This window comes from Topomyia yanbarensis, chromosome 2 (genome assembly GCF_030247195.1).
Source record: "Topomyia yanbarensis strain Yona2022 chromosome 2, ASM3024719v1, whole genome shotgun sequence".
Lineage (NCBI taxonomy): Eukaryota > Metazoa > Arthropoda > Insecta > Diptera > Culicidae > Topomyia > Topomyia yanbarensis.
Genome location: NC_080671.1, coordinates 102,586,698 through 102,612,280, shown reverse-complemented (window position 1 = coordinate 102,612,280; position 25,583 = coordinate 102,586,698). Strand labels below are relative to the sequence as shown.

The following is a 25,583-nucleotide window of genomic DNA, read 5'->3' as shown; positions in this document are numbered from 1 at the left end:
TCCTCACGGTAGCGATCATTTGCCAATCGTTGTTTCAATTAACAGTGAATTAGGCCTTACGAATTCAATCAATGTTCCTTATGACTTAACACGAAATATTGATTGGAAAACATACGAAACATTAATTTCCACTTCTCTTGCTTCGACAGAAGAGCTACCCCCTACCGAAGAATATGAATTCCTAGCGGGTTTAATTATTGAAGCAGCAGAACAAGCCCAAACGAAATGCAATCCTGGAATGACAATAAATAGACGGCCCCCTAATCCTTGGTGGGACAAAGAGTGCTCTGATGCATATGAAGCTAAACAAGTTGCCTACAAAGAAATTATGAAACAGAAAGGGGGTATACGTGAGAACTTTGAAAATTATTTCATTTTGCAAAACAAATTTGACAGTATACGTCGTGCCAAAAAATCTAGTTATTGGAGACACTTCGTTAATGGCTTGTCAAGAGAAACATCAATGAGTACTCTTTGGAACACAGCCAGAAGAATGAGGAATCGAAACGTGACTAATGAAAGCGAAGATTTTTCGAATCGTTGGATATTTAATTTTGCCAAGAAAATTTGTCCCGATTCTGCTCCTGCGCAGAAAATCACTCGCGATGCTCCCACAAGTAACGATTTCATAGATTCGCCTTTGACAATGATGGAATTCTCAATTGCACTCCTCTCATGCAACAATAATGCTCCGGGACTAGACAGAATTAAATTCAACTTGGTGAAGAATCTGCCTGACCTAGCAAAAAGACGCTTGTTGAATTTATTCAATAAGCTTCTTGAGCAGAACATTGTCCCGCACGACTGGAGACAAGTGAGAGTTATCGCTATTCCAAAACCGGGAAAACCAGCCTCCGATCATAACTCGTATCGACCGATTGCAATGTTATCCTGCATCAGGAAATTGTTGGAAAAAATTATCCTACGACGTCTCGACAATTGGGTTGAGGCGAACGGCTTGCTATCAGATACCCAGTTTGGTTTTCGGAGGGGAAAGGGAACGAATGATTGTCTGGCGCTACTTTCGTCAGAAATCCAACTAGCTTACGCAAAAAAAGAACAAATGGCGTCTGTGTTCTTAGACATAAAAGGAGCATTCGACTCTGTTTCCATTGATGTTCTCTCAGAGAAACTACATCAATGTGGTCTTTCACCAATATTAAATAATTATTTATACAACTTATTGTCAGAAAAGCACATGCATTTTTCATATGGCGATTTGGCAACATTCAGAATAAGTTACATGGGCCTCCCACAAGGTTCTTGTTTAAGCCCCCTTCTCTACAATTTTTACGTGAATGATATTGATAACTGTATTGTCAGCCCATGCACTCTAAGGCAACTTGCAGATGATGGCGTGGTTTCTGTTACAGGACCAAAAGCCTTAAATTTACAACAACCACTGCAAGATAGTTTGGATAACTTATCAAGTTGGGCTTTGAAGTTAGGCATCGATTTCTCTACGGAGAAAACAGAGTTGGTTGTTTTTTCAAGGAAGCGTGATCCAGCTCAGCTTCAGCTTCAGTTGGTTGGTAGAACGATAGCCCAAGTCCTGACTTTTAAATACCTTGGAATTTGGTTCGATTCTAAAGGCACATGGGGAGGCCACATTAGGTATCTAATAACGAAATGCCAACAAAGGATAAATTTTCTGCGAACAATAACTGGATCATGGTGGGGTTCTCATCCAAGTGACATGATAAGATTGTATCAAACAACAATACTTTCAGTAATGGAATATGGGTGCATCTGTTTCCGTTCAGCTGCGAACACTCACATTATTAAACTGGAACGGATACAGTATCGCTGTTTACGAATTGCCTTAGGTTGCATGCAGTCGACCCATACGATGAGTCTTGAAGTACTAGCGGGAGTTCTTCCATTAAAAGACCGATTCTGGGATCTCTCTTCTCGTTTACTTATTCGATGTGAGGTTATGAACCCACTGGTAATTGAAAATTTTGAAAGACTTGTCGAGCTTCAACCCCAAACCAGATTCATGACAGTGTATTTCAATCACATGTCACAAGAAATAACGCCTGCTAGATATGTTCCCACATACGTCAATATACTAGATATTCCTGAATCCACTTTATTCTTCGACACGTCCATGCAAGCAGAGATTCGTGGAATTCCGGATCATCTACGCTCGCGGGAGATCCCTAAAATATTCACAAGTAAAAATCAACACATAGACTGCCTTAAAATGTTTTACACTGATGGGTCACGAATCAGTGAGGCCACTGGTTTCGGTATTTTCAACAATAATTTTTCAATTTCTCTCAAACTTGCAGAACCCGCCTCTGTTTATATAGCGGAACTAGCAGCAGTTCACTATAGTTTGCAAATAATTAATACTTTACCCCCGAACCATTACTTTATCCTCACTGATAGTCTCAGCACAATTGCAGCTCTACGCTCAAAGAGGATTGATAATCACGATCCATTCTTTTTGGGGAAGATACGAGAATCTCTGAGTAACCTGACAAGAAAATGTTATAAATTTACCCTAGTGTGGCTCCCCGCCCATTGCTCTATTGCGGGCAATGAGAAAGCTGATAATTTAGCCAAGATTGGTGCACTAGATGGTGAAATATATGAAAGACCCATCGCTTACAATGAATTTTATAGCGCTTCTCGACAGAGGACACTTGCTAGTTGGCAAACATCTTGGGACAATGGAGATATGGGACGATGGCTACACTCAATTACCCCTAAAGTATCAACGAAGGCATGGTTCAAAGGATTGGATGTAAGTCGGGACTTCATCCGTGTGATGTCTAGGCTCATGTCCAATCATTATACTTTAGATGCGCATCTCCGTCGTATTGGGCTCGCTGAGGGTAATCATTGTGCTTGTGGAGAAGGTTACCATGACATTGAGCATGTTGTTTGGTCCTGCACTGAATATCGTGAAGCCAGATCACAATTAGTAGATTCTTTACAAGTCCGAGGAAGACCAATCCATGTTCCTGTTAGAGACATCCTGGCGTATCGCGATCCTCTATACATGGAACTTATCTATCATTTTCTAAAAACAGCGTCTGTCAAAATTTAATTAAATTCATCTCCTCATACTCTCATCCAAGGCTAATCATTCACCAATTAAAGGAACCTAGAATATTTAGTTTTTAAATTTAGACAATAACAGAAAAAAAAGTAAATAAATACACCCGAAAATACTAGATCAGTATGAAATACAACAATGTAAGGAAAAAAGCAAACAATAAAGTGATTTCAGTGTTAGTTTTAGACAAAGTACTAGTATAGTTAAAATTAGTCTTAAGGATTTTTGTAACGTGCTATGTAAAAAAAGAAACTGGCGTAAAAAGCTATTGCAAATGCCGTGTCAAATAAACGTATGAAAAAAAAAAAAATCATGAACAAGAATCACAACAAAAACTAAACAACAACAGTAACCCAACCAAATATTCCAATGTAACATCATGTATATATTCGGGGCGAACTGGTTTTTAGAAAACACAAATAGTTTCATGAACACGAGGTTTATTAGTCATAATTTCAGGAACTTTGTCACGGTTTTCGGAAATCGTCCAGTTCATGAAATCGTGACCGTTTGTTCATGAAACGGATTATTATTCATGTACTCATGAACCGGTTAATGATACCTAGTATAATAGTCACAACTTACCATTCGTTTTCGTGAAATAGTTTACGAAATCATAAAACATTATTCATGTATTCGTGAACCGGTTCATGATTCCTAACATACTAGTCACGATACAATATCCGTACTCGTGAAGTAGTTCACGAAATCATGAAGTATTACTCATGTATTCGTGAACTGGTTCATGATTTCTAATATGTTAGTTACGATCCAATATCCGTGCTCGTGAAATAGTTCACGAAATCATGAAATATTCATGTATTCGTGAACTGGTTCATGATGCCTAGTTTAATAGTCAAGACTTATCATTTGTTTTCGCGAAAAAGTTCACGAAATCATAAAATATTATTCATGCATTCGTGAACTGGTTCACGATTCCTAATATATTAGTTACGATTCAATATCAGTGCTCGTAAAATAGTTCACGACATCATGAAATATTATTCATGTATTCGTGAACCGGTTCATGATACCTAGTATAATAGTCTCAACTTACCATTCGTTTTCGTGAAATAGTTTACGAAATCATAAAATATTATTCATGCATTCGTGAACCGGTTCATGATTCCTAACATACTAGTCACGATACAATATCCGTGCTCGTGAAATAGTTCACGAAATCATTATTCATGTATTCGTGAACTGGTTCATGATGCCTAGTTTAATAGTCACAACTTATCATTCATTTTCGAGAAAAAGTTCACGAAATCATAAAATATTATTCATGTATTCGTGAACTGGTTCATGATTCCTAGTACATGATTTACGAACTGTCTAGTATCTATTTACGTGCTTGTTATATTTAAAAGATATCCCTAATCATTTACAATTTCATGCAACATGGTAATGAAATTTTTACGTGAACTCTATCACAAAAATTGGAGTATTATTCGTGCAATCAGTTTAGTTCTATACACTTTTTAATGAAATACCCAGTTGCTACCGACCAGTAATAGGAACGATCAGTAGATATAAAAAATATTAGAACCTCGAACATCGTTATTCATTTGATAAAGTTCATTGTGAAGTCCGGACAGAAAACGAAAACTGCACTGAGAACCTCAAATAGTGTGCGTGATATAGTTCACAAAACCAGATATCGCGAATGAGTCTTATTTTAATGATCCAGATCATATTGTCACGTTATTCCGAGTAAAAAAACCATTAGTAACCAAAAAATAATAGATCACGATAAGACGAAGAGAATTTACGAATACCATGATAAAACCGCTGATATCATGAACATTAGTTACATTACTCTTTGAAAGTAAGCTCTAAAATAAAATATCATGATAACATGAACAGAAATTACGAAATTCGTGACTAAAATCCTGAAATCATGAACACAAATCACACAACTAGTGACAAAAATATTTAAAATCGTGACCAAGATCCTGAAATCTTGAACATGAATTGCTCTATTCATGACTAAAATATCACGATAACATGAACAGAAGTTACAAAAATCACGACTAAGATCCTGAAATCATGAGCACAAGTAACAAACTCGTGACAAACATATTTAAAATCGTGTCAAAGATCATGAACTCATGAACATGAATCACTTTGCTAATGACTAAAATATCACGATAACGTGAATGAAAATTACGAACATCGCGACTAAGATCTTGAAATCATGAACTTTAGTCCTGCTAACGTCATGAGAATTCACAAGAATCGCGAATAAGCTCTTGAAATAATGAACAACGTTTGACTATCGACTGTGTATTCCCAAATCATGAACAAGAATCACAACAAAAACTAAACAACAACAGTAACCCAACCAAATATTCCAATGTAACATCATGTATGTATTCGGGGCGAACTGGTTTTTAGAAAACACAAATAGTTTCATGAACACGAGGTTTATTAGTCATAATTTCAGGAACTTTGTCACGGTTTTCGGAAATCGTCCAGTTCATGAAATCGTGACCGTTTGTTCATGAAACGGATTTTTTCCGTGTAGGTAAATCGCTCGAACAAAGGCTATGTGCCACAGGCCGACATATGATCTAATGGAGACCTTATCACGACCGAGTGTGAGCTGATTGATAAGTGTACTATGACGAACATCGAAATGGCAGTAGGCGAGATCAGACGGTTGAGGACTAATAAAGCCGCTGGCAATGATTAACTGCCATGTGAGCTGCTGAAACACAGAAGAGAGGCGTTGGTTAGAGCATTCCACAGGGTGGTTTTGAAGATCTGGGAGAAATACATTTACTGGATGATTGGATGGAGGAAGTGGTATGTCCCATTTCTAAAAAGGGTGTTAAGCGGGATTGCGGGGTCGTTGTGCCCTGCGAGGAGACAAACAGCCATGGACCGAGTGAACTGGAGACAACTTCGTGATACAGCAAAGGACAACGCAGCCTTAAACTGATTGGTAACTAAAGTATTTAAGAGAAAGTTTAGCAACAAGTTTTTCAGCATAAAATAACACATCTTCAGATATATTCATATTATTATTTCACGAGCACGAATGGTCAGTCGTGAATATTATACTAGGAACCATGAACCAGTTTACGTTTTCTTGAGTAAGATTTCATGATTATGTGAACTATTTCACAAGGACAAATGGTTAGTTGTGACTGATATACTGGAGAACATGAACCAGTTCACGCATTTATGTCTAATATTTTATGATTTTATGAACTATTTCACGAGCATAAATGTGTCTAATTCGCTCATGAATCAGTTCACGTATACATTAATAATATATTCCTGTTTTGTGAACAACTTCACGAGCACGAATAGTTAGTTGTGACTGTTATACTAGGAATCATGAATAAGTTCACGAATACATGAAAATTATTTAATTTTGTGAACTACTTCACGAACACGAATGGTGAGTTGTGACTAATATACTAGTAATCAGGAACGAGTTGACGTACATTTTATGATGTTTTTAATTATTTCACGAGCACGGACTTTGAATCGCAACTAATATATTAGCAATCATGAACACGACGATTGAAAGGATTCTTGAATAATCCGAGTCTCTTGAAACAGTGTTACCAGTGAAATATGCTGTGATCTAATTCACAACCACGAAAACCAGATGTTCAAGATGTAACAAATCATGAACCAGTTCACGTCTTATGGTGGACCTCTGAATTCCAGTTAACCGATGAATGATACAGCTCCAGTTCCGCTATCGCCACTCTTCTAGCGATCAACGACTCAAACCCTGATGACATCATGACTGTTTCGGCTGCCCGATTGTCCGATGGTGACTCATCTCAACAGCTAGGAATATACTACCAAAATGTAACAGGACTGCGCACGAAGATCGACGAGCTGTTTGTGGCTACATCTGATGCGGATCAGGATATTATTGTGCTGGCAGAAACATACTTGAACGACGATATAAACTCGCAACAGTTGTTCGGTCCTACACAGCAAACAAAATCTAGTAACTTTACATCTTGCCAGATGCACATAAAAGGGGCGTCCCAATTCACATAAATTTTCATTTAATTACATGTAAAAATGCGGGTTGTTCGGATAGTTCATTCAGTCTGAATTTTACATAAAAAGAGTCACAATAATTAATTTTTCATGCAAAACATGTAAAATCCTATAATCAGACAAAAAAACCTGTTTTAATCCACCTAGCGGTGCAATTGTGCCTTTCTCATTTCTCTAAACTATGGCACGGAGGCTTTTTATGTTCAACATACTTGTGGAAATGTCCATTACATTCTTAGTACACTTTGCACTTATACACAATGGCATGCCAGCCACGAACTTGATGAGCTACGTGTCGACGGTGAAACACTTGAAACAAAAAAATATCATACTCCATTAGCCTAATCAGCATTAGATCAATGTTATCTGCTTGCTAACTCATTTTGTCATGCGGGGATGGGTATGTGAGGAGGACGAAAGTCCCATGAACGAACGACTCTCCAGCTTAAATTGGTATGCTTTGTGATATAGTGGTGGTTTAAAGATGATGGGGTTGAAAGGGAGGGGTATGAGGGCTGGAAAAAAAAATTTGGCCCTCCGGGATTAGGTTGACGTTTTTCAGAGTGATTGCATAACCTTTCTATATGAGAAAGGCAAAAATGTGCCAAAATCCAAAAAAGTGAATCGTCGTCAAATTTTTTTTCGAGTTTGCATCAAATCTCGACGTTTCATGCACCTTGAACACATTTAGCATCAAAAATAATAATTCTATTTTTAATTTTTCCTATAGTTTATATGAGAAGTTTCTGTGTGGCCGCACTCTGAAACCCGTAATTCCGGAACCAGAATTCCGATCGATCCAAAATTCAATAGCAGCCGATGGGAAGGTTGCACCTTTCATTTGAGACTAAGTTTGGGCAAATCGGTCCAGCCATCTCTGAGAAAAATGAGTGACATTATTTGACACATACACACATACATACACACACACATACACACACACATACATACATACACACACACATACAGACTTTTTCCGATCTCGACGAACTGAGTCGAATGGGATATGACACTCGGCCCTCCGGGCCGGGATTAGGTTAACGTTTTTCAGAGTGATTGCATAACCTTTCTATATGAGAAAGGCAAAAATACGTCGCTACGTTGTTTACGTCAAATGTAATTTTCATTTTTTCTAAGAGTGTAGGTACACGGTAAATTTTTTCTCTTCCAGCCGTTTGACATAATCTGCTTTTTTGGAAAGCCGTATTGAAGCGGTATCTGCCTAGTTCGTTTCGTTTCACTGAATCGTACGCTGCGTTGAAATCCATAAACAGATGGTGAGCCAGCAAGCCGTATTCCCAAAATTAATCCAAGATGTGTCGTAAGATAAACTTCTTACCACCTGTTGATCGTCCGCTGTGGTATTTACCGTCAAAACATTCAGCAAACGTGTTCATTCTTTCCAATCTTTCTCAAGGTATCTCTAATTGTTTTCTGTTTAATAATAAACGTATTTTCTCCTCGTGTTGTTTACCTTTTTGTGTAACTTTCACGGGTCATTCATGGCAAAGCTTTTATCGTACTCTCATATCTTGAGATGAAGCAACTTACCATATCGCTACCTATATCGCTTGTAGCCACTGCAAGCATTCAGTTCCTAGCAGCGAATCTCGCATATCACCAAAAGTTCCTAATATCAATGATATCGGTGAAATGTCGACTGTCTATAAAATCATGACCTTTTTAGAAGCGCGTTTCCAAATTTGGGCATTTCCAGGTGTGCATCCGAGTATTCTTTCGTGTTTTACAGGTGCTACAAACATTTATGTCTACCTCCGATTGCGCCGAGAATGAACAACCTTACGCCGTTAGCATTGGTGGTTGAGTGGAGGCTCATTTGAAACTAGTTTCGTGCAGAACGAGATAATCATGTGACATTGGTGCACATACATGCAGACGCAAATTGTTCCAATTCATCGAGCTGAGTCGATTGATATGAGATACAGCCCTCCGGATCTCAGAAAATATCTTGAAACTAAAAATCGCTGCTCTTCCCCAGGACCTGTTTCCTCCCCGGCACTACATATTTTACGGCATTACTACTTAGTAGTTAGTTTCTTCAGCTCCCGACTAGTTCGAACTACTTGATATAGTGCCCGACGATGGACCTAGCCTACTCCGACGGATAATTCCCTGGCGAGAGAAGTTCTCCCGAAACCGAGCCATCCAACCAGGTGTCAATGCCAACTCGGCGTATCCGGTGGAGCTGGGCGGCCGGTTCACTGGTGCCCCGGCGACCCGCGACTGGTGGTGTCCCCAGCGAAGGAAGTTTTTTCGATACCGATTCTTATTGGTTTTAGCACCACAATTTCTTGACCCCTTTAGCTTACTGTCCGGTGCCATTTAGCTCCGCAACTCCTTTAAGCTTTTTGCTTCCCCTCTCGTTCCTTTTCGCCCCACTTCCCCGATGAACCATTCAGATCACGCCCTTACTTGTTCGCGAACTGCTCGGTCTAGTCCCCGACGATGGATCTAACCTACTCCGAGGGAGAATTCCCCGGCGAAAGAGGTTCTGCCGAAACCGAGCGGTAGATTTCTCCCGATACCGATGTTCGTTGCCGTGACCCATTTAGCTACTCCATCTAGTCCCTGGTGGTGGACCTAGCCTACTCAACGGGCCAGCTAGTTGGTGATGAGGTCCATCCAGCGATTCCGGGTGTAGGGTTTTCAGCGCAGCACATCAGGTAGGAACCCCATATCGGAGTATCGAAGACGAAACAATAGATAGCAGACGTCTCATGCTGCTTCTTGGACCGCCTACGTTTGGCATGATTCTCGCTATTGCGTTCGTTGCCTTCGCCGACGTAATCGTCGTGGTGGTTGAGGCTCAATCGGGCGTCGATTATCACTCCCAATTGCTTCAGTGTACGCTTCTATGCAATCACTTGCTCTCCGACGTCTCCGACTGCTGCTTCGCCGTGCAGTTGCTGACCAACAACACTTCCGTCTTGTGGTGAGCTATTTGTAGCTTGATCTCGTTCATCCAGCTCTCGATCGTGTCTATTGTCTCCGTCACCGTCTTCACTTCTTCAAGTGTCTCATTCATCACTGTTAGTGACAAATCTCCCGCGAAACCCACGATTTTCACTTTCCTAGGTAGCTGCAGGGTTAAGAAAGTGTTCCAATGTGTGGGACCTAGAATTGAGCCCTGTGGAACGCCCGCTGAGAATCGCATTGACTTCTGCCCTTCACTCGTCTCGTACAGCATTACTCTGCTCTGGAAGTATCTCTTCAGTATAGGATCTGATATAGATAGATCCTCAATCTGTGCAGCGCTGTAGCAATGGCTTCCCAGCTGGCACTGTTGAATGCGTTCTTCACCTCTATCGTGACCACAGCGCAGTATCGATCTCCTCTTCGCTTCCGTTTAGATGCCTTCTTAGCACTCGCGAGCACTGTCTGAATTGCATCCACTGTCGATGCTTCTTTGCGGAATTCGAACTGCATCTTGAATTGTCCGCGCTCACCTTCAGTGCATTTCGGCAACCTGTTAAGGATGATTCTTTCCAGGAGTCCTACACACATATAGGTCTATACGAGGCCGAAAAGCCGGGTGGCTTCCCTGGCCTCGGCAGCAACACCAGCTTCTGTACCTTCCACATTTCGGGGTAGTTGCCTACATTTAAACACTTCTGCAGTACCATCCTGAACATGTCCGGATATGCCAAGATCGCAGCTTTCAGCACCACGTTTGGTATTCTATCCAGACCGGGCTTTCTTTGTTTTAATACGCTTTGATGCTTCTGCGAGCTCATCGTTAGTCACCTGCCGATCGTCCGTGTTAGCTCCTTCTTCTTCGCCGTACGGTGTCGGTGGCCATATAGTTGGATCGTGCTTCGGAAAAAGGCCCTTGACGACTATCTTCAGCTTACTCGAGCACATTTCGGCTGGCGTCGTCGAGCCCGCCATTTTCGCAATCACGACTCGGTACGGATCGCCCCAGGGATTAGCGTCTGCTTCTCGCTAGAAGCAACCTTGTGGCAATCTGACTTGCCAAGCCTGATCTTCTGTTTTACAGCGGCCCTAGCTTCCTGAAACGCTGCCTTGCGCTCTTCTCTATCTGGCTCTGATATTGCTCTCTGGGCCCGCGTTCTTGTTCTGAGCAAGCCGCGCGTAGCGTACTATTGCGTGGTTTCAGTTTTCGCGGCATTGTGGCGTCAATGCGGAGTTTTGATTAGTGGGTTTGCTGAGGTTATCAACAACAAACCGGTTGCTAATATACCTGGTAAACCATTTTTGTTTCCGAATTCCCGCGATTCACTAAATATTGGAAATTGATCATCATAATATAGCGCCTCCCACAAATAGTCAGCCTTGTTCCGCTATTGAGAATCCAAATCGCATGCGTTCGAAAATGCGATCTGTCTTAATGAAGAATAAAGCTGATATACAAAAATAACATGCGCAACAATATATGGTCAATACAATTTTGGTGTACCTTGTTATCCCACCGTCTCATCACGCATCAGCGTGCTTCTCATTCGACGAGTAAAAGTCGAATGAAGCATACATACAGGCCTTATATTCTTTCGCAATATTCGATTAGACTCTGTGGTGCTCCATATTGACGTCCCTTTCTGAAATAGACTGAAAAATGTTGGTTTTCCGCGTTGCTGTCGAAAGTTTCTCTGAAAATCTAGGCGTTGTTTATAGAAGTCATACATATTTTGAAATTTAATGCAACATTGGTGTACATTTTTTCCGACTGATTGGTGCAACTAATATGTAATTCAGCTCAGTACAATCAATAATTTCAACATCTGCAAACACAAGAAAGCCAATAAAATTACCAAAATATAGACCAACAATGAAACAAAAAATCGTTGCTTCAGAGTTCAGATGACTCAACACATTTAGCAAAAGTAATTCAATGCAAACATTTCACCCAGTTAACGAGATTAGCCTCGCGCTGACTCTGTAAAGCCTGGATCTGTTGTTGTGTTTTATAAATAAACAGATACTACTCTAAAGTACACTGACTGGCCTTAAAATAAACAGTCTCAAAGTTTGCACGACCGATTGAAAATTGTGGGTGAATGTAATTCCATTACCCGTTTTCAAAGGTCAATTTCGATTTTCGAAGCGCAGTTAGATTTTTTGGGGCTATTTTCATAGACACAAATCATCTTCTTATGATTGATGTTCCAAATTTCGAAGAACTAGTGGTTACTAGATCGAAAACAAATTCAGTATCGGGTTAATAATTCCTGTATACAGGAGCACGAAATTAAACATCTCCGGCATATTTTTAGGTCGAATGAAAATATGTACACTCAGGTTTTTTTACGCGGGGGATACAGGCCGCGTAAATGAAAACCGCGTAAATTTCAAAATCCACGTAAATGAAAACCGCGTAAATTTCAAAATCCGCGCAAAAAACCGCGTAAATATTACCGCGCAAAAAAAAAATCGCGTAAAAAAACCTGAGTGTACTAATAAAACGACAGCACGAACAGCGACACAAGAAAATCCTCTCCCCTTTACGCTAATGACACCCCAGCCCGAAATGCTTGGCTGTTTTTAGTTTCATGACCAAAAATTCGGAAGACATAGATAGTGTCGCACTAGGCCGAACTCACCACCGAGCGGGAAGAACTGGGAGTAGATGCCTTTGAAGGTTTCCTCCTTCACGATGCCTGTGGGGCACTCCGCCTTAAAGCCCCGGTATATTCGCTTGATCTCGTCCTCGGTGAAGCGGGCAGTCCGGGTCAGTTCACCCAGCGAGTCCGGGTAGTAGCGCTGCGGAACGGGCAAATCCTCGGCTTCCGGTTCTGCGAAAGAAGAAGTAGAAGAGAGCAAAGAAGAAGTTTGTAAATATTTCATCATCAGCACGAGATGGGCGGGACTTTCATTCGTCATCTCACTCCACTCCACACCCTAGGAGAGTGTCGATGGCTGCGGGTCGGACGAGTTGGCCACAGTTGGGTGATTTTCAGTTTCCGTCCGACGATGGGAGGATGAAGGGAGCCAACCGAAATATGCATGCCCCAAGTGCTGGGGGAAATCACAAACTGCTTAGTGGCTAGTGCCCGTGATGGTCATAAAGTTTTCATTATTTTGGAAATGGGCAATTTGTTAGAGCGTCATTTTCTCCTGTCTGAAAATTTCCACAAAACTATGTTGAAATTTTGTATGGCGTGATTTTACTTGAGATGATCAGGCGAGTGAAAATGGAAAAGAAAATTTTGAATGCTCATTATTGGCATTGGCGTATACAAACCAATCGAAGGTTGGTCCTGAAACAACAGATTCCGATTTAATTAGACAACCTAATGGCTTTTATCTAGGGACGATGGTTTCGGCAAACAATGCATTTGTTAAATTTGAAGGGTGAAATGGATTTCATTTAACGTTCATGCTAAAATTGAGTGTTTGGAAACGAGCTCGAAAAAACAACGTTAAACAAAATCGTTCGTTTTATTTTGTTGGTAAGAACCTAAAAAATTTCAACCTCAATATTATAGTGAAAAATAGTGTTGATCATCAGCTAAAAGAAACGGTGACTAATGTGAACAACCCAAGTAACATTTAGTAAGTTTTATAGCACGCTACTAGTGCAACCGAAGTTTTATGAGTGCCTATAAAACTATCTCAATTGTTACTAGGGAATATCACCTGTTCAAAAGTTGATTATGCGGTGTCAACATTATCACGTGATATGTATAGAGATGGTCGGGTTTCAATTTTTTCAAACCCGAACCCGACCTGAACCAGAAAGCTTGAAAATTGAAAAACTTGAACCCGATCCGAGCCCAAACATTTTAAAATTGCAAAACCCGAACCCGAAAACAAAAATTTTATAAAACCCTAGCCCGACCCGAACCCGATATTTACAAAATTTAAAAACCCGAACCCGACCCGAACCAGAAAATTTATAATTCGAGAAATACGATCTAAACCGGACATGTTAGTACGGCCTCGACATCTCCAATGGAGTTCTCGGAACGACTCCAAACTTCTACAAATCCGCTCATGGCTTGAACAGAGCACACAATATTTTTAAGATTGATTCCTTAAAATAGTGGGAATTCATGTATTTCCATGAAGGAATCCGAATCATGAAGCGGCCTAGCCCGGGGACAATCTGACAAAAAATGCTGGTTTCATATGTGTACCACTGATTTGATAGTGGCGCTAGCATACCATTGCCATATGAGTGCCATCGTTGATAGATTGTCTCTACTTGCCGTACATTCTCCTTGCATGAACCAATATATTTTGACTTGGTTTATTGATGATTGATGATCATGAAAAGTAAATCGCGTAGAGATTTTAGACACGAAGTTGAATGCTCTTTCATGAGTACTCGTTTAAAAATGAAAATAATTCGGACAGTTTGCGAATCTGAAGAGAAGAAATTTTATACATGAATAAAAAATACAATAGTTGAGTATCAGAAAATATAACGAATTCTAGCGAATTAAAGGTGGGAAAATTTAGTACGGTTATATGTGTGATCCATTCGTATCACGAAGTAAAGTAAATAAAGTTAATACTACAAAAAGAGACTGGGTGTTGTGTGTAGACGCAAACAGCGTCAAGAAATGGTTGGGTGTAATCTGTTCAAAAACCCGAACCCGATCCGAACCCGAGAAATTGAAATTTGAAAACCCGGAACCCGACCCGACCTCGAGAAGTTTAAATTTACAAAACCACGAACCCGACCATCTCTAATATCTAATACAACTCGGTCAATAAAGCCGATGAGCTCGTGGTTTTGAAAAACCATATAATCTCATATTTTAATACTTCTATGGAATCCACAAAGGATGTGCATTGAGGAGTACGTGTTGGATCTCACTACTGACCTGACTCATGAGTTAAAGAAAATATATAGCAAAGTTCAAAATTTGAGCATCAATATTTTAGACGAAGTAATGGAAATAGCCACGACAATTAGTACCCTAGAAACAGAGGGGAACAACTTAACAGCTCCTATACACACGCTCGTAAAAAGTTACTCAGACTCTGAGTAGTTTTTAACTCAGTTTTGAATGATGTTCGTAAACGTCAAAAATTGAGTTGACAGGTATAATATTTCTGAGTAACCCTGACTCTCTTTTTGGGTATTACACAAGAAACCGTGTTGGAGTTACCAAATGGAAAAGCCGTTTTTCGCCCAGTTAAAAATTCCAAGCGTCATCCGCCATTTTACATTAGTAGGTACAGGCTCGTTTAGTTATCGCTCATCAGCTTTTCAAAAATAAAAATTTGTTCAAATATTTATAATAATTGGAGCTAGAGTTGTAGTGTTTGTGGTAAAATACATTTAAATTTAAAGAGTGGATTTGAGCAACCAGCATGCAGAACATTTCAGAAGTGGTGGATACTGAAACGGTAATGAAGTTACGAGGTAATATTTACGTTATACTTACAAAAAACATAAAATTTAATAAACTGAAGTTTCTTTAATTATTATTGTAAAAATATTCCATGAGAAAAAAAATCCTGGATTGTATTGCATCCAAAACAAAATTTTGACGGCCAATTTCTTCACTGGATGAAAACCGGTTTAGTTCCAGTTCAGATGCAATATAATCGATCGCGAACCAGTTGAAATAGGAATCGGTTGTTGCACTTCAGTTGAACTCCTGAAAGAAATGATTCAGAATTCAAAGTCATGATCCGGATGTTTCCCAGTAAAGTTCAGCCGGAAATGAGCCGGATTTCGGCTGGCTCCAGTTAGTATTCCGGCTCCAGTGACACAATCTATTCTAACTAGAATCGGTTGTGTCACTGGAGCCGGAATACTGACTGGAATAAGCTGGAATTCTCGCTCATTTCCGGCTGAACGTTACTGGGTTTTGATGAAATATTGCACTCATAAATTGAGTAATATTCTACCCAAACTCTGAGAAATTTCAACTCAATTTTTGGTTTTGTTGTCCACTCAAAATTTGGGTAAGCTTCTGCTCATAATATGAGTACACTCAGGTTTTTTTTACGCGAGGGATACAGGCCGCGTAAATGAAAACCGCGTAAATGAAAACCGCGTAAATGAAAACCGCGTATATTTCAAAATCCGCGTAAATGAAAACCGCGTAAATTTCAAAATCCGCGTAAATGAAGACCACTTACATTTAAGAATCCGCGATAAAGGGAACCTCGTTGATGGCTACCGCGTAAATTCCAAAATCCGCGTAAATTGAAACCGCGTAAAAAAACCGCGTAAAAAAATACCGCGCAGAAAAAAACCGCGTAAAAAAAACTTGAGTGTAATAATCGCTCAATTTTTGGTTTTGTAAAAGTTCTACTGAACTCAAAATTTGAGTAATGTTCAACTCAAAGTCTGAGTAATAATCACTCAATTTTTGGTTTTATTAAAGTTGTACTGAACTCAAAATTTGAGTAATGTGCAACTCAAAATCTGAGTAATAGTGACGCACTTTTAGTGTGGATTATATTGTATTCAAAAACCGAGTAATAATTACTCAGTTTTTGGTTCAGGCAGGCTTACTCAAACTTGAGCAACTCCGGAATTACTCAATTTAAGGGTTGTTCCACTTTATCTGGAAATGGGTGGGATTAAACTCAATTTTGAGTTACTTTTTACGAGCGTGCAAATCGTTGAAGCCACTTTTTTGAGTCTGTGGGTCTAAAATGGCGGATCTTGAATCTTTATTCAAGGGCAATTTCTAAAAAAAGCGTAAACAGTGAAAATTTTCTCGTTCAGATTTTTTTACTTTCGATAATTCATTTTTGAAGACTTTTTGGGGGTTTGGTGTTGTTTTGTTATAAGGGATCATCCATAAATGACGTAGCATTATATGGGGGAGGGGGAGTTTTGTATTTTGTGATGATGTGTGACGACAGGGGGTAGGGGGTCATGTCATGCTACGTAGCTGTATTCAAGGAAAATAACTAACATCGTTTTTATTTTTTATAATTTTACGGGGACAAGGGGGGAGAATTACCGTCAAGCTACGTAATTACCAGGGGGTATTTAGAAGTTTGTGACGAAATGCTACGATGGGGGAGGAAGGTGTTAAAAATCACTCAAAAAATGCTACGTCATTTATGGATCGTCCCTAAAAATAATGCATCTGTTTTTAAATAATGCATTATTTTTAAATGATTCATGATTTTTTGGAATCAACGGTATACAAACAAGCGGCGCTCATACTAGTTAGTGAGGACCTTCATTTAGTCTTAACTCTTAAGATATTAGGTAGTAATATTTGTATTGCAATGTAAACAACGCACACAATGATACTGGACTGTTTTTCTCCCTTTCCGATGAAAAAGGAGCTGTCATCGCTTCTGAAATTCGTGGAAACCTTTGCACCGTAAATGTCGCGGTGCCCTCATTTAGATAGATGCTATGCAGTCACAAATAAACAATCGAGGTCAATTCCGTCTTTGTTAAATGTGAAGTGAAAAATGATAATCACAAAACTAAAGGATTAACGACAAATTTTCGAGAATAGAATAGAAGCGATGTCAAATCAAATCATGCGTTTAACATTCACAATTTGTAATTATTTTATGAAACTCCAAAATGACGAATTAACTTGTTTGTATTTATATTAAATGATTACGTTGTTTTGAAATGATCATCTTGATTATCTCTTCCGAATGTAAATAAAGAAAACAAGGTCGTAAAAGACGTCACGAAATTATTTTCTCGCATACAAATTTACAGTATCACAATTAGTGAACGGCATTCTATGGTGTCGACATCATTTGAAACACGGTGGTTTCAAGCAACTTAGGTTAAACGTCAAGTTGCGGGAGGGTTGCCTATAAAGCTGTGTAAGTAATTCTCGTTTGACACCAGCGGTGTCCCCCCCCCCGTCTGATGGACGAATTGATCTCGTTTCAAATTATTAATGGAATTTTCGTTTTGACCTCGTCTCATCAGAATCTGACACTAATTTAGGTAACGGACTAAGCTTAGTTCGTTAACTAAGTTAGTGTCGGATTCTGATGAGACGAAGTCGAAACGCAAATTACATTACTAATTTTTTTTATAGGTTTTATGCTCTTCATGCGCACAGATGGTTTTAAACAATTTTCTCCTTAAGGGAGAAAATAGTTTTTACAAAAATCGTTTTCCACTAAGGCCGAATTTTCACTAAGTATAAGGTCATTGGGCCGAATGGTCCTTTGGTCGAATGAACCAAATGGAGTAGTTGAAACTGAATATGAGATTTAAAACAATGATCTGTTTGAAATTAATGGTGCATTTTTGTGATTTTTTTAAATTTTGAAATTAGGTGTTTAACATACTTTCGTCATCTTTTACATTAAGTAAGGTATTTGTTCGTTATCGTCAGTCCACATTCTGTCCGTGAAAGTAGATTTAATATATACCAATAGTAGTTAATCGTATCCGCGAGTTTTACTCCATCGCAAACGAAACAATTTTCCCTAATCGAGACAGATCCGACACCTCAAAAGACGCTTGAATGTGCATAACCATTTAAGGTCTTTTGAGCAGGATATCAATGGTTGTCGGATGTTTCGCGGTATTTTACGGACATATGGTTCAGTGAAATTATAATTCGACTGGCGAAAAGAAGCCATAGTTGTGACGATGCGCGTCACTACACCGAACAAAATTTGCATTGAATTTACATAAGAACGACTAATGACTTTTAGACATAACACTGAGGAAAAAGTACTCAAGAATTTCATAAGTCACAACTTATGAACCTGTGCAATTTTGATTTCATTAGACGTTTATGCATTACATAAGTTATATATAAGAATTCCTCCTCCTCCTCCTCCTAATGGAATCTGTTAATGTATTTTATGATTTTATTAACCGTATTATTGTGAAAATTTCATTAGTTTACCAGATGGATTTGTGTAAAAATGTAAGCAGAGAACATCATTGTTTGCACCAGTTTCAATATTATTATTGATATTATTGGTAGAAGAAATGTAAGTATTTCTTCTCTGTTTATTATTTCTTCTTGACTCAAAAAATAATTTATTTTGCAGTTCCACAAATAGACACAACAGAAGTATAGCTACCACATAATCAATTGCTAGCGTTTTTCGAAGTATCGAGTTTTCTCTAGGAAATCTTGGACCCAGAAAAATAACAATATGTAAAGTAGTTTCAATTTTCTTTAAATATTTATTTAAAAATGAAAAATAAATGATATTTATATCTTTTTTTGCTAGGCCATTTTATATAATATAGTTATAAATTTCATAACAACTTACATATAAAAATCATATTTGAATACCATGACATAGATAAGTAAAATCATATGAAACTCATGAAAATAGTTAAAAAAATTTCATAAGTACCGCTAATGAAATTCGATAGAAGCTTGATAATCAATTTTTCCTCCAGCCACAAGTGAAACTTATGATTCCCATACGGGAAACTTGTGGCGAAAAATCATAAGTAGTTCTTATGAATTCAAAGAGTTACTTTTCCTCGGTGAAGAGGAGAGGCTGAGAGCAAGAGTGGGTTAAAAATTCACTTCGAGCAAAAACGGTATACGTTTTATTAAGAGCAAAACCGGTTTATGTACCAGTTTGAGCAGAAATGGGATGAAAAACCTTAGCGCAAAAATGGGTTAAAAAGATATACCACTTTTGCCCTGAGAGGAAAAAATATTCCATTTTTATCCCAAGAATGGTTTCAGAAATTATTTATCACAAATCAATGAAACCATCATCAATGTGGAAGTTATTTGAAAGTGGGTGGTCAGTAGGTATCGGAAATTGAAGATTATCGCCATTTTGAAATCCAAGATGGCGACTTCCGGTTACCACAAAATAGTGAGAACCGCCATTAATATGGGTGTCATTGGAAAGGGGGTGGTCAGCAAACTCCGAAAATTGACGATTACAGGACGATTAGTAGGGGATTCGATTATCCGGGGAAAATTATTCGGTTATCCAGGCGTTTCAAAAAAAAAAAAATTCAAATTTCAACTAGAATGTCTGATTATAGTGCTAATTCAATCATTGCAGTCAATAGAATTTCGGGTAATGGGAGGTCTGGGGTTAACCTCTTCTCAAATTGTGGCCGTACCCAAAAATTGCTTATATATGGGTTAGCCCGCACAAATTGACCAAAAAACCCAAAATTTGGAATCGACCTTCACGGATTGGAACCAGTTTCGAAATAATTGTTCATCTAGGGCCAATATATAATAACCTTAAGTATTGTGTCATTTGAACTACCCCTTGGTCCATGGGAACACTCTTAATTTAACATTAATTTTGTTTTTGCAAAAAGTAATAAATAAACTAAATAAATTCTATTGCTTCAGTGGATAAGTGGAAAAGAGCTAACTATTACCAAAAGCAGCTAAGATTCAATGAACCGGGAATGCGAAAAATGGAGAAAACCGTGTTACAACTACTCGTGCTTCTAAAGTTTCAAATATTCAAGGTGCATCAATGGATATTTCGCAAGACGACGAATTCGCGGCGTTCAGCATTCTGGTTCATCGAGCATCATTCGTAGCATTTTAATACCAATTTTTTCGCAAATAAAGCTTAAATTTACAAAATAATGTAAAAAAAGTTTGATTATCCGGGGTGAGATTTTTTTGAAATCCCCGGATAATAGAGTCCGACCTGTACCTTAAAAGATATTTCTTCAGTAAAATCATGTTATGTAACTTTCTAGTTTACTCTCCCTCCCCCACATTTTACAGCATGTCACATTTTGTTGTACCCTCCCCCCTAAAAGTTTTACGTAATCCATGAATCGAACCTAGGGTTGTGGTTCCGGTAATACCGGTACCGAAAATCCCGGGATACCGACCCGTTTTCGGTGCCGTAACACCGGTACTGAATAAAAGCCAGTACCGGTGTTTTCGGCACCATACAATTTTTACATTTCTTATAAAATAAATGTATAGAATTCGCTCAAACTTTCAAGATCTTTTCCGAGGCCCGGAGGGCCGGGACTTGTATACCAATCGACTCAGCTCGACGATTTGGGATAATGTCTGTGTGTGTATATAACGGACAAACTCTCATTCGTGTTTCTCAGCAATGGCTGAACCGATCTTATTCAAACCACTTGCAAATGAAAGGCCTCACACCCAGATAGAGCGCTATTAATTTGTTTTTGATTCTGGTGTTTAGTTTCTTAGATCAGGATGTTTGAATGTTGAAAACAAGGCGCTTTTTGCATTTTTTTAAAAATTGACAACATAGATAAACACTTTATACATATTCAGACAGCTTATAAGAATACCTTTCGAATGAATTTTAGTTTGTGGAAATCGGACCAATAGCGAAGGAGATATTTTACATTTAATACGGATGATGGATTCTTGCTGTTTCCCAATATCTAGAAATAAGACCAAAACCATGAAATTGACTATTACCGCCAAAACGGCTAATTTGAGGTCAATAGCATCTTCCGTGAAGTTATTGGATTTAATAAGGTCTTTATTTTGACATTATGTTTTCACTGATTAATCCTCCTATAAGTGAGATATTTTCATTAATATTCTTTTGAGTGATTATATTGAGATGATGTCTTCTGTAAATTTATAGCTCTTTGTTTTGCGAACAACTTTACTGAAGACACCAAGCGTCTGTCTTCTATGATATAAAAGTTATAGCATGTTATTTATCGTTCAATATAGTAATAATGCTTTTTAATGTACCAGTCGAAATTTATTTCGATCAAACGGAAAAGGATGATATCAGGACATATTGTTTACTTCATTTTCTACCTTCCATCGCTTGGATTAAGCACCAAACAATTTCAAGTTGTCTGATTGTGTCTTGATCACTTATCAATGTGCATCAATGTTTCATTTGTCAGTATCTTCGGACAGCTAATTTTCTAACTTATGACCCTTTGATCGATCTACAATATATTATATCTGTAAAAACGAGAAGCGAAATAAATGGCTTCAAGTAACTGGAAACAAAGTCATTATACACTCGTCCACAAGAAACTTCTTCGAATACTGTCTACTGGAGGATTATTTTTGAGGATATCTTTTTTCTATTGCATCGAACTACACCAACTACATCATTTTTGGTAGTTCGTTAAAAGAATAATTTCACGGTTTCTTGCAAAATTTGGCAAACCTTCTCCCATTCGTTCATTTGTTTGGGTAGTTTATGTTAAAAAAGTGTCCTAAATTAATAGGTACAATTAAGGGAGTGGACTGATTTGGGAGACAAAAACGGGGTTTGTTTTCGTGATTTTTGAATGGGAAAGAAACGTCCTAACTTTTTGAAAATTCATGTATACTCGTACACACATTTGGAAAGTAAAAATAAGTTTTCCTTGAAAAATTTCACAATATGGCGAAGTAAAGGAATATTTCCTGGAAAAGTGCAGCTGGTAATTATGGTTGAAATCAATGAACAACAAAATTTCCAATTTACATAAGTATACCTTCTGTTTGATTCTCTGCACCCGTTTTTCAGCGGTCTTCTAGAAATTACATCTTTTTGACAAGAATTTTTGATACTAACGTGTCACAGAAATGGTTAAAATGTTTGTTAGAATTTCAAAAAATTTACATATATTGTTGTAATATATTATTCGTTTTATCTATCGCCATAAGTTAAAAAAACTCGATTTTTTCGATCTTGTATATCAGGTCACTTCGTTAAGGGTTTATATATGTAGCGGATTGACAAAGATTAGAAAATTGCATTATTTTCTCTAAACAAGATTGCAAAATTTTTGCCAGGGGTTACATCACTGTAGAGCACAGAAACAGGAATATTTCAGAAATTTTACTTGATGCAATGTAAATATGAATCGAGATTCTAGAAAATACGAGTTACTATATTAGTTTTGATGTACAAAAACTAAAAGTGTCAAGTGTTTTCAACACAAGATATCGGTTGGACATCATTTTCCCACAGACTAGTTCTTTTGAAAAAGGCCCACTACCGAAAACCTATTTTCCGTAATTTTACCTAGAGCCAAAACAAAAGCTTTTTCAATTCCTTAGAACGATAGAAAGCGCCGATATTTTGATTTTTCGCAAAATGGCAACGCTAAACATTTCATAAAAATCGATACAAAATACTTATTTAAAAAAGTGCAATAAAAAATTAAATCCTACGTACGTCGCTGGAGAAAGCAATTTCTACAACATTGGGAAAATAGCAGAACGAATTAAAAAATATTTGTTTCAGTAATATTTTCGACCACCGCAAAATATATGGTTAAGAGAAAAACACTTGAAATTTTTAGTACACTCAGCGTATAAAGAAGAAGCGTTGCGGCAAAAAAATTGAATATTGATATGTTATTGCCGCCTTCCATATTTGGACATATTACTTTTAAGACCCTAATGCATGTTTTAGACAAATGAATAAAAAATAGATTCTTTTCAAAATTTCACTTTTATTAATAAGGGTGTGAATATAACAAAGTACTTGTGTAAATATTATCAAAGACTTAGGGTGCTTACAGAGTAGCGACGAGAAGCTGAGCTGAGGCTGACGCTGACATTAGAATGCGAGATGCGAGAAACCTGTTTGCTGCAAACCAAAGCAAGGATGTCAGAGTGAAAGCCGAACGGATCGCTCATGCTCTATTTGATATGCTGCGAGCAGGTTTCTCGCATCTTACTGTCAGTACAAGCGCCTGCTCAGCTTCTCGCCGCCACTCTGCAAGCGGCCTAGAGGCATTAGGATTAGTGATAATGGTTCAAATAAAAATCTTTTTTTAACCACTAACTATTGTGAGTCGAAATATGTTGCTCACTATGAGGCCACTTTCATAAAAAATCAATATCGAAATAATCGCATTGAGGTAGCGTGTTTTCAAGAGCTGCAAATTCAGTTTTAGTTCTCATATCGCCGTCTATTGAATAAACGCTATTAATGATATGTACTTCAAATATGCGCAATATTTTTTTTTCATATATAGTCCCTAGAAGAAAATTCAGTTTTTCCATACATAATGCATTGAATGAAGAAGTTAAATATTTTATGCACAAAGCATTAGTATTAAGTGAATTGTCTGCTTATTTTAGAGGGCATTTTTTTCGTTTTACTTTTAATTTGATTTGACTTTTGACATTTCTCGTAAACATGTTGTCCCATGCTAATTTAATCGATATAATATCCTAAGATGTTGGTTTGAGCGTTTCTCTGAGGCCTAACACTGTCCCATGTAGTATGCGCTATTAAAAACATCGCGAAACATCATGTTGTAAATGTTCGTTATAATATCCGAACAGAGTGATAACAGTTATAAGAAATGTCTCATCACACTGTTAGGTGGATTGAACTCGTTTTATTATGAAAAATATGTGCTAATAATTATTTTTTTTGGTTTTTGACTTAAGTGCCAATACTTTATTTAGGACTGGTGATATCCAACGGGGAAAAACGATCGAAAATGGTGAGTGAAGCTAAGCAACCACGAGAAAAAAATTCCCTAGCGGCGAGTTTCGAACTCGCAACCTTTGAGACTCCGGCCCAATGCACTAACCCTTATGCTATCCCTGGGTATGATGACATCTCAGAAAGAACATATGATTATCTCACTGGCAACGGTGATCGTACCCTGCCTGCAAAGCGAGAATCACACACAACGGCAGCTGACCACCCCAACACATTTGATTCCTTAGAACGATAGAAAGTGGTACGCCAAAAAGGGTCGGTACTGCGAACCCTAATCGTCTATAAGTAGCGACTGGATAAAATACACTTTAAAGAAGAAAAAATTGAAACAGCAGGAGCAAAGAAAATGCGACCCGCTCAACGCCAAAATTTGAAAATGGGAAAAAAGATTAAAACAGAAGAAAGCAAATGAAATAGAGAAGACATAAAAAGAGAAAAAGAAGAGTCAGAGTAACAAAGATAAAACAATGTAATTAATTATACAATAACACATGCAAAAGATACACATTATATCGGAAAATATATTGTTGTACATGAAATTGTTCGAAGTCTGAAGTAGAGTCGTGGTACTATAGAGTCCCGTACAGAGGAATGCGCAACACTGCTAAAAATGATGCCCTCTTCTTTGTTCCTGGCACCCATAATGTTTGCTGTAACTTTAAGTGACTTCAACCGAGTTACACAATAAATTAATATGGAGTGAATTGAAAACCTACTGTTTCGTGGCTTATTGTTTATTGTTTATTATTGAGAGGGAAAAACCCGCGGGAGTGGATTTTCAAAAGATCCTTCTCCCGTAGGCACTAAACCTCTATCTTTTAGGTATCAACAGTTAAGAAACAAACCAAATGATACAATGACTAACACTAAACATTGCTTAAAATAAACACTTCTTAAACTCTATCTTACATAGGTAAAGTATTAACATTAAAAAATTGGCTAACACTATCAGGTTTGGGAAAGGGTGTGCGAAACCAATTTTTTTAAAGAAGTGCGAGATGGTATTGCACTTTATAGTAGATACAAATTATTGCATCTAGAAACTTCACTTCAAAACTTTCGATAAAATGAACAATCGTCCTACTTGAATATGTAACTAAAAAAAAAGTTTCATCCATTCTGCAACGTTGTTCCGTCACAGCACACATAAATCAAAACCACTTACCATAAA

General features: G+C 38.0%; 1 protein-coding gene across 4 annotated transcripts in view; it reads right to left on the bottom strand.

Moving 5' to 3' along the window:
- Positions 1 to 25,583, bottom strand: part of LOC131679041 (Kv channel-interacting protein 1-like) — a 236,668-nt gene that overhangs the window by 44,190 nt on the left and 166,895 nt on the right. For all 4 annotated transcript variants that reach the window (XM_058959571.1, XM_058959574.1, XM_058959573.1 and 1 more), the window contains exon 4: positions 12,679 to 12,870. In XM_058959571.1, coding sequence (XP_058815554.1) covers positions 12,679 to 12,870 — 192 coding nt within the window. The remainder of the gene's footprint in view (positions 1 to 12,678; positions 12,871 to 25,583) is intronic.